This window comes from Chrysochloris asiatica, unplaced genomic scaffold (assembly GCF_000296735.1).
Source record: "Chrysochloris asiatica unplaced genomic scaffold, ChrAsi1.0 scaffold00026, whole genome shotgun sequence".
Taxonomy (NCBI): domain Eukaryota; kingdom Metazoa; phylum Chordata; class Mammalia; order Afrosoricida; family Chrysochloridae; genus Chrysochloris; species Chrysochloris asiatica.
The window spans coordinates 20,942,410-20,952,959 of NW_006408544.1; the positions used below are offsets into that span (position 1 = coordinate 20,942,410).

Consider the following 10,550-nt stretch of genomic DNA (forward strand, 5'->3'; position numbering starts at 1 on the left):
GGTAGTGAGGTTGGCCCAGGATAGGACATTGTTTCGTTCTGCTGTGCATGGGGTCGCTATGAGTCGGTTCCGACTCAATGGCACCTGACAACAACAACAACGCTACCAGAGTTCCTTTGGAAACCCTGTAGGGCAGTTCAATTCTATCCTGTGGGCCCGCTTAGAGTCAGAAGTGTCTCCATGGCAACAGCCTGCGGCAGGGCAGGCGGTATTGCACGGCAGCTGCCTCCAGAACTAAATGGTTTAGATTCAGATCCCAGCTCTGTCATTTCCTAGCTGTGAGATCTTGGACAAGTTCTGTGTCTGTGCCTCCGTGTCTTTGTGGGTAACGCGGGATCGTTGTGCCTGCATCATGGTGTTCCTCTTAAATGAGTTAATACTGTGCCATTGGTGTCGTATCCATTCAATAAATACGGGCTTTTATGCTTGAATCCTTGGAGTCCTGGTGTGGTGCAGTAGGATAAGCACTTGATCTGAAGGTCGGTTTGAGCCACAAGGTCAGCAGTTCAAACTCACCAGTCACTCCCCAGAAACCCTATACAGGGTCACTATGAGTGAGAACTGACTCTACACCATGAACTACAACAACCAGCAGTGCCTAAATCCTAGCTGGGCATGTGACTGCGAAGAGTCTACAATTCTTTGGGGTTCTAGAATGCTGGCCTGTGGAGTCCTGGACTCCTCTAGCAGCATGTGTAATGTCTTTTGGGTGCACCACTGTACCCTGCTTCTCATGGCTGGAAGGTCTGGGGCCACCTGTCTACCCAGCTCAGCCCCACACTAAGCAAATGAGGTGATGTCAAAACTTTGGCTGGGGCCCAGACTGGGGAACCTCCCCCTTTCTCTCCCCTGTGCCCTCCCTTCCTCAGATTCATACACACACGCCCAGCTGGGCCCAGAGGGAAGGTGAGAGGGTGAGGAGTGAAGGTGGGTGGGTGGGCACACGGGTTCCCTGAAGCATGACGCCTCCAGCTCCATTGAACCAGTGGGTTCGGGGGCAGAGCTGGACCCAAAGATCTCCTGCTCTCTCCCTTTAAGCCTCAATTTGCAGAAGTCCCAGGCTTCACCCCTCCCATTGTGAGGGTGTGTGACTTTTCTGAGGGGGTGCACGGGCTTGTATAGTCGGAGCAGTCATGGCCGAAGAGAAGACTTTTCGTATTGGCTTCATTGTGCTGGGGTTCTTCCTGCTGGCCCTTGGCACGTTCCTCATGAGCCACGACCGGCCCCAGGTCTACGGTACCTTCTATGCCATGGGCGCTGTTATGGTGATTGGCGGCGTTGTCTGGAGCATGTGCCAATGCTACCCTAAGGTAGGCAGTGATGGAGCTGGTGGGGCCAGAGGGCCGGTGGCTGTTCCTCTACTCCACACAACAATCCCCTGTTATTTGATCCATCTTTCCATCTTGACTCCTTCCTCTCCACTCTGTTTTCCTGAGCATTTCTCCATCTCTCCCTTCCTTCTGCCATATATCCTATCTTCTATCCATCCATCTAGCCTATCTTCCATCCATCTATCCATCTGTTCATCATCCATCCATCAGTCCATTTAGCCATTCATCCAACCACCCATCCACGTATCACAAGGACTGACCAGAAGCCCCTTAGATGTAGAACCCTGTTAAGGTGGGACACAATGAAGCACAACACATGCTCTGTGTATTAAAGCAAAAATTAATGAGTGCTTACCTAGTGGAATTCAGTCCTCATCCTGAGCTGTTAGGTACCTTCTCGAGCTCCGTTTTATAGTAGAGAAACCTGTTGTTGTTACGTGCCTTGGAGTTGGTTCCGACTCATAGCGACCCTGTACAGAGTTTCCGAGGCTGTAAATCTTTATGGGAGCAGAAAGCCTCATCTTTATCCTGCAGAACAGCTGGTAGTTATGAACTGCTGACTGTGAGATTAGCAGCCTGATTCATAACCACTACGCTACCAGAGTTCCAGTAGACAGACCTGAGGTTCAGAAAAGCAAGGTTCCTGGTTACTAAGTGGCAAGCCTGGGCTTGAAGCTCAGATCTGGGTAACTGAAAGCATAACCCTCCACCTTGGAAGGAGGGCTGTGTGTGTCTCAGAACTGCCAGAGTCCTGAGGTGGGTCAGATCTAACCTGGACAGCATGAGTTTGGGGCTGGGCTTCCAACCAGTTCATTCCTGTTCAAACCCCCGCTAGAATTTGCATTTCCACCCCAGATATATTGAATCCAAATCAACTTGCTAACATGACTTCCCATAAGAATCACCTGGTGGGAGAAAGATGAGGCCTTCTGCTCCCGGAAAGACTTACAGCCTCAGAAACCCTGTAGAAGCTGCTATGAATCGGAACCGCCTCATTGGCACACAAGTGCCACCAGCGACTTTATGAGTAGCTAACAATGGGAAGGGCACTTGTTTGGGAGTCCGAGACCTAGGTGCTAGCTTCAGCACTGTGTGACCTTTGTCTTCCTGAATCTCAGTATTTTCAGCTGCAAAATGGGGCCCAAACCCCTGTTTTTCCCAGCCTTACAGGATGATCACGAACATCAGAGAAGAGATGGGATGTAGGATGTTCTTCAAACTGTCAAATGTTACATGTGGTGAATCGTTACCACTGTTGTTGATACCGATCTTCTCAAGTGTCCTGTGGAATAGGCTTGGCAGGACTTGTAAACCCTCAGGCTGGTGAGGAATTAGCACCCCGAGAGGTTGAGTGACTTTTCCAAGGTCATATAGCTGGTCAGAGATAGACCCAAACTGGCAAGAGACGGAACATGGAATTCTAGTAGGGGTCTTTGTTTGGAAACTTTGGTCAAACCCTCTTCCTGGGCCTCAGTTTCCTTATCTGTACAACATGTGAGTTAAGAATAGAGGAATGGGAAAGAGGGTGAATGTAAAGGCCCTATTGGCCCTGACATCTAGGGTTCCAGGCCCACCCACACTCCCTTTCTTACCTCCTGCTTGGTTCGCAGTACTTGGGGGTTTGGGAAGAGAAGGGCTCCCGGGGCCTAGGGCTGCCCAGCCCTGCCCCCTCTGTAGGCAAACCCCAGGCTGTCAGCATGCCTGGTGCTGGAGCGGTCTGGGCTGGTTTGTGGTCATTTACTGAGTAGTTTACAGTCAACTCACCTTTGTCTGCGCACTGCCCTGAGCAGAGGTCACAGGGAAAGGAGGGGCTCCATGGTGCCCCCCACGTGACCACCATCACCATCCTCCTTCTCCCTTAAGGAGGTGGGTCCCTGGGGTCTGCAGGGGGATGCGGAGTGTGGAGGGGAGCTTCCTTCCTCCCCTCACCCCTTTACCTGCAGTAGCTCTAGGGTAGTGATCAGGGACAAGAGTAGGGGTGGGGAGCGAGGTGTGAGGGAGAGAGAGAAGGGAGAGGGAATGTGGCTGGGCACTTAATGAGTAACTGCTGATGGAGTAGTGTGGAAAAGGCACATGTTTTAGTGTCTGACAGCCCAAATTCAAATCCCTGCTCCCTCCTGCCCCATTTTGTGACCTTGATGGGAGAAGTTCCCCTCTGAGTGTCTGTTTGGTCTCCTGGAATCTGTGGAGGCCCCTGCCTTGCCCAGCTGAGAGGGATGTGGGCTCATGGCATTTGTGGCTCTGGGTGGGGCTCTGTCTGTGTGTACTGCTCAGTGTGCCTGTGTGTGTTTCAGCGAGGCAGACTGTAGGAGCTGGCATATGTTGGACCCAGTAAGAGAAGGAAGGGGGCCAGTCTGAAGTAGAAGCTCCCTGTCTCCCTCATTGTCTACTCCATGAAGCCCTCAGGCTCTTCCCCTGACTCTCAGTGCCAGACCGATTGGAATGTTCTGGGTAAAAAGAACTAGAAATAGAAGGGACCGGGGTTAGCCCGTTAGGATGGTGGTGAGGGGTTTCAGATACTAGCAAAAATTAAGTGGTCTCTGTTTTGGAGAAGGAGTCCCTGTGTGGTACAAACAGTTAATGTGCTTGACTGCTAACTGAAGTTCAGTTTCACCCAAAGACACTGTGGAAGAAAGGTCTGGCAATTTATTTCTAAAATATCATCTATTGAAAACCCTATGGAGTGAAGTTCTGCTCTTATACACATGGGTCACTGTGAGTCAGAATCGACTTAACAGCAAGTACTCTTTGAAGATAGACTGGAAAGTGGTTAACTTGGTGTTTAGTGGGAAAGCCTGATGGGGAGAGAAAAGTAAGTGAAGTGGAAGTTTCCAGACAGAGAAGAAGGGAAAAGATACTGCAGACAGAAGGAGCAGTGTGATCCAAAAACACACACATACAAGAGTGAGGCTGGCAGGTCAGCGTGGGGGGTTTGGGGAGAAAGGTAAAGCTGGAAAGGAAGTGGGCTGGACTCCATGGAGCCTGGGATGCTATGCTCAGGAATTGGACGTTGCCTCTTAAACTACAAAGCTGATCATAGGGCAAGAGAAGGGCACGATTAGCTTTGCAGTTTGAGAAAGTTATCGTGGTGACAGCAGAGAGGAGGAAGGTTCAGGGGGTGCAGATGAGTGAGGCAGCTTCTTCTCTGGTCCAAGTGAGAGATGATGGTGACCTGGACCAGCACAGAGCTTGAACCCTAGGCTGTAGATGCTGAGAAGGCATTTCCAGCTCATCAAAGTTGAAACACTTTATGGCAGGTGTAGCATTAGGCATTCCACTGAGATGATCTCATTTGATTTCTAAAGTAGACCTGCTAAGATTTGGTGGTCAGCTTAGCCTTGGGTGTGAGAGGAAGGCGAATCGGGACACAACTAGTACATGGGCAATCAGGGAGTCTGACCAGTTAGCTGAATTGGAGGAAGGAGGTGAGAGTAGACCAAGTGTAGGTAGGGAGGACAGGCCTCTCCCCCACCCCGGGCTTTGCCCTGTCTCTGCCTGCAGTCCCCAGGTCCCCCTCCTGCCTGCCCGGCTGAAGCTCAGGATGAGGTCCCTGATTAATAGTTGATGGGTCTGTCCTCCACTTGGGCCTCACTCTGTCCTAGGGACCACCCAATGCAATTCTCTTCCTAAACACAAATCTGTGCCTTTCCTGCTGAAAACACCTTCTGGGGTTCCCAATGCTTCTGGATAAAACTGAACTCCATCTGATGTTCTGAGAATCCCCGTGGTCCAATCTCCCTTGTCTGTCCATCCTTGTCACTGCAACCCTTTCTGTTCTGAGATGCTCTGAGCTCTCCCATTCCATTTGCATAATGACAATGGTGGTGGTGGTGATGGTGGTGGTGGTGGTGGTAGTTGGGTTCTGAGGCAGAGAAAGGGCAGCTTTTAGGATATACAGAACCAACTGGCAAATGCAAGGCATCCTTAAGGGAGGTGAGAGGAACTCCCCAAATGCATAGCAAGTAGCAGGGACCCAAGCGAGTGGGCACAGTGCCAATGGATGCCAAGAGACCCTGCTGGGCAATGCCATTGCTTTCCTGTCTGCCTTTATCCTGGGGACAAGGGATGTATTTCGCTTGGCTAATATTTGGGCTTGACATATAGCAAGAGCTGGGTGAATGTTTGTACGGTGATCTTACATGTTAGGGTTTACAAAACTTCTTCAATCCATGATCTTTGAGAGGTGGACAGATAGGAAACTGACTCAGACAGTGGACCGATTGACTTGAGGTCACTTGTCAAGCCAGTCGAGACTAGTGTCCAGGCTTCATTCCATGGCTCTCCCAGAACATCTATCTGCCTCTGCCCAGGCCCCTGCTCTATTTCCAGCCACCTGGGGAGAGCTCACCCCTCATAGGTGTTCTAAGAATCCCTACAGTGGGACAGGAGCTTTTCCAGTGCAAGCAAATGTCTTCCACTCCCTGCTTTCTATGGGCAGAGAACAAAGGGGTCTGCTACTTCAGTGGTAGAATGCTCACCTTCCATGATGGAGACCTGGGTTCGATTCCAGACAATGCACCAAACTTTTAGTTTGTTAGTAAGCTAAGCAAGCCCCACCCAGATACTCCTGAACGTGCAAAGGCCTTTTGATTTCTGAAAGTTCAGAGACAAGGACAGGTATGTGTGACTTCAGCCATCCACTTATCTGTCCCCCATCACAGAAACATGGGACAATAACCTGCTTTCCACTAATTCACCAACTATGGACAAAGTGCCTGCTCTGGGCTCAGCATGTGCAGGCACTGGACAAGGACTCTGGGAATTGACAAAATGATCATTCACTCACTGCTGCCCCCTATGCCTTACAGGTGCTCAATAAATGTTTGCTGAGGTGATGAAGAACCAGGGTGGAAGGCAGGAACCCAGAGGTCCAGCCCACCCACTGTGGAACGGGGAGACTCTCCCTAGCCCACATTTCTGGGGTGTAGAGAGGTTTACAAGAGGCTCTGGAGGGAGCAGCAGCCAAGGGTGAATGAAGTTGCTTGCCCCCATCCCAGTCAGCTGCAGAGAAACTATCTTCACTCTGCCCTTTAGATTGCCTTTGTGCCTGCGGAGTCGGAATTCCAAGGCATCCTGTCCCCGAAGGCGCTGGGGCTGCTGGAGAACAAGCTGGGCACTGAGGTGAAGAGGTAGGTGCTAGGTCTGCAGGAGTGTCTCCTTACAGAGGGAGGGGACAGGGCCACGGGACAGACAGGCTCTTCTCTCAGCCGCCTCTGAGAATGTGCTATCAGAAACCTTCAGTTCTGCAAGGATGCATTATGAGTCCCATCTTACAAATGAGGAAACCGAGGCTCAGTGATAAATTAGAGGCAGACTATATGTGAAAAGCAAGTTTAACCCTCAAGTCCACCCATGTAAGACTGCCCCTGCTACTAACAAACAAAAGAGACAGTGTAATGTGATGACCTGGGGCTTTGCCATTTATGAGCTGTGTGACTTTGGGCAATCACTTAACCTCTCTGTGCTCCATCTATAAAGTGGGGATACTGAGGTCCCTGAGTGGTACAAATAGTTTGCATTCTACTACTAACCTAAAGGTTGGCAGTTCCAATGCAACTAGAGGTTCTGTGGAGTAAAAGCCTGGCGCTCTGCTTCCGCAAAGATTACAGCCAAGAAAATTCTATGGAACATTGGGTTGCCCTGAGTGGGTATTGACACATGGCAACAGGTTTGTTTTTTGATTGAGTAATAGTACTTCACTTCTAGGGAGAGTTATGGGAGCTAATGTATACAAAGGGCTAAGAACAGCCTCTGGTGTGTAGCATGAATGAACCAGAGACTGGATCAGGCATGTTGCAGCTTCAGTCCTCTAAAAATCTTTTGATGATGAGGAGGTGTTAGGCCCTTTATACATACAAGGGGGCTTCAAAAAGTTCAGGGGGAAATTCAATTATCTTTTCATTCTGTTTTATCACAAACTTTTTGAATCCCTCTCCTCACAGACCCCAAACCCCATGAAGAGTCGATGACAGAGGTAGGACTCGAACTCAAGCCTAACTTGGCTTCAGACTTGCCTTCCTTCTTGGAGGCATTAAGTTCAAGTTCACCTGGGCACAGCCAAGAGCCCTCCAGCCCTGGAGAGGCAGGGACCAGCTTTCCCCACACCCCCTCACCATGAAGGTGTTCAGGAAGACTGGCTGCTGGTTCAGGGTCTGTGGACTTGGGCTCCAGAAATCTCTCCTTTGCTTAGAAAGTGCAAGATGGTGACAGGTTCTACTCTTGGTGTCCAGGGTTACCAAATGTCCTGAGGGAATGAGCTGGATAGATCCCAGGTGGGGCTAGGAGCCATCCCAAGCTCCATTCCAGGTCCCAGTTATACTAGGAGGACATGGTGAGAGATCTGGGGTTCAGGGATGGTCTCTACCCTGCTGCTTCCTAGCTGTGTGACCTTAGGCAGGGAAACTAGTCTCTGGACCTCATTTTCTGAGGGACACAGAGACAACGAACATGTTGGCTGGAGCTTCAGTGCTATGGCCTGGTAGCTGTGCCACCCTGGGGAAGTCAGCTAAAGTCTCAGGACCTCAGGACCTTGCAGAGTTTGGGTGAGAAGTAGCAGAATGAACTGACACCCTGACATTCCAGGAACACTCAGTAACTGTAAGCTATCATCTGTGCATTGGAAGTGAGCCCAGTGTTTATTACACAGCAAACACTTAGCAAGTGCTGACTGGACTCAGTGTCACTATTGCATCCTCACCCTTCACTTTGAAGACATCAAATAGGTCACGTCCAAACCTTGTCGCTTCATTTACGTGTCTTGCTAACCCTCGGTCTGTCTGCTCATGAGAGATGAGAAGAGACCAGAAGCCTGGAACAAGCAGGGCAGACTGAGCGCAGGATGTTTGTTGAGTGAATCTTTGACCCCTGTCTGCTCTCTCCCTCTCTGTCTTCCATACCCTCCAGCCTCCAGCCTCCCTACGTCAGGCTGTGGGAGGATGCTGCCTATGATCAGAGCCTGCCTGACTTCAGCCACCTGCAGATGAAGGTCATGGGCTACAGTGAAGATCCCCGTCCCCTGTTGGTCCCTGAACCCGGGCAGTCCCAGCCTGGAGCCTGTGATGGAGGGGAAGGCTGTCTGGTTGACTCTCAGGCCTGGATGGAGGCCACTGTGGTGGTCCACCGGGACTCAGACGAGAATGAGATAGAAAGAATCCCAGCTCAAAGCGGGTCCAGGTGAGCACATGGAGGGAGGAGTGGACACTGCCCAATCTAAGATGGAGGAAAGGGGTGTGAGGTGGCCGAGGGTGTGGTTTGGATCATTTGGGAGTAAGTCAAGGGCAGTGGGTGGGAGGGACAGGGGGCACTCCAACAAACAGCAGACACAGTGGAACAAATGAGCATGAGTTTTGGAATCAGATGGACCTGAGTTCAAGTTCTAATTCATCTGCCATATAACCTTGGCAAGTTTCTTATGCTCCCTGAGCCTCAGTTCCCCAACCTGGGAATAGCTATTCCTACAACATAGGATTTCTGTAAGGATGCAGATGGTGTGTTTAAATTCCTGTCACCCAGTGAACCCCTCCTCTCTAAACGCTCACATAGCAGGGGGTGAGGAGCCAGAGGATCTGAGTTCAAATCCTGGCTCTGCCACTGACTTACTCTGTTTCTGAATACTCACTATACATAGCAGGGGGTGAGGAGCCAGAGGACCTGAGTTCAAATCCTGGCTCTGCCACTGACTTACTAAGTGGCTTCCCACCTCCCATCTCTTTTGGAACTGAATTCCTCATTCATCCATTTATTTATTCATTCCATCAACACTGCTGGGCACTTGCTCCCTGCCAGGCCTTGCCTAGGCCCCACCCTTCAGGAGCTCTAGTCCAATGGGGGAGACGTATGGGTATGTCCCAGTGACGGGGCTGTGAGAAACTACAGGAGACGTGTGAATGACAGAGAAGGGGACAAGTGACCTGGTTTAGGTAATAGCATCATTGTTGTTCAGTGTTACTGAGTCAATTCCGACTCAGTGACACTGTATAGGGTTTCTGAGGAACAGCAGGTGGGTTTGAACTACCAACCTGTGGTTAGCTTATCATACATCACCACACTAAAATAGCATAATGTGGTTTTTGTTAAGTGCCGTCAAGTCAGTTCAGACTCATAGCAACCCTGTATAGCGTTTCCGAGAAGCAGCTGGTGAGTTTGAACTGCTGACCTTGCAGTTCAAACCGACCTTGTGGTCCAGTGCACACCAGGACTCAAAATGGCATAAGAGAAGCTCCTAGTTCTTGAACACATGCTATGTGCCCGACATTGTATTAAAAGTGCTTTGCACACATTTGCTGTAAACCTCAGAAACAACCCTAGTGAGGACAGTAGATACTCCTACTTTCCCCATGACAGAAGAGGAAACTGAGGCCCAGAGAGGTTATCAGAGCTACCCATGCCCTCATGGCCTTTGTCCCTACAGCCCCCCAGCCTGTCCTCAAGGCCCTGCACCCTTGGCTTCCTTCCAAGAAAACCTGGACATGGACTCCAGTGAGGATAGCAGCCCCAACCCATCTCTACCAAGTGGGGAGGAGCTTTGCCCACCACCACCACCAGATGCACTGGCCTGCGGGTGCCGGCTGGACCACTTCAACGACTTTGCCCTGATTGATGCCCCCACATCAGGGGACCTGCCCTCAGAGAGACCACAGCAGGATGTGGTCCTGCCCAGACACTGGCAACAGTATCCTAGGATGAAGGAGGAAGAGGCTTCAGACACAGGCATGGAGGACTCTCAGGAGGAAGATGACTTGTACTATGGGTTGCCAGATGGCCCCGGGGACCCCCTCCCAGACAAGGAACTGGATTTTGAGCCCGATGCCCAAGACTGAGATGAACCTGCTCCATGAGTTTTAGCCTGGCATGGCTGCTAACCTACATGTGACTTCAGAGGACGTCAGTTTTCTTGTCTGTAAAATGGGACTATGTGGAGATTTATATGAGATGGGGGTCCTGAGAACTCTTGGGATGCTAAAGAAATGCTGTAGGAAAGGGAGATGGTTGCCAGTTGGTTGTGGTTGCTCCAGTTGGGAATTTTCTTTGGCAAAGTCTTTTTTTTTCCCCTTCAAACTTATTCTGAATTGGGTGACAGTTTACAGAGCAATCAATTTTCTATTCAATAATTCAGACACATTTTATTTCACATTCTTTGGCAAAAGCTTTGGAGGTGAAAAAGGATTTATTGAGAAGATTTGTAGCAGCCAGGTCCCTGAAGAGCCCTCAAAACTGGCC

At 50.4% G+C, this 10,550-nt stretch overlaps 1 protein-coding gene across 1 annotated transcript; it reads left to right on the forward strand.

The window, feature by feature from the left end:
* The first annotated feature begins 1,133 nt into the window (after positions 1 to 1,133).
* BSND (Bartter syndrome, infantile, with sensorineural deafness (Barttin)) lies at positions 1,134 to 10,150 on the forward strand. The gene is made up of 4 exons (XM_006839874.1): positions 1,134 to 1,310; positions 6,366 to 6,460; positions 8,235 to 8,504; positions 9,742 to 10,150. The coding sequence occupies exons 1-4, from the start codon at positions 1,134 to 1,136 to the stop codon at positions 10,148 to 10,150; spliced, it is 951 nt and encodes a 316-aa protein (XP_006839937.1).
* The last annotated feature ends 400 nt before the right edge of the window (positions 10,151 to 10,550 follow it).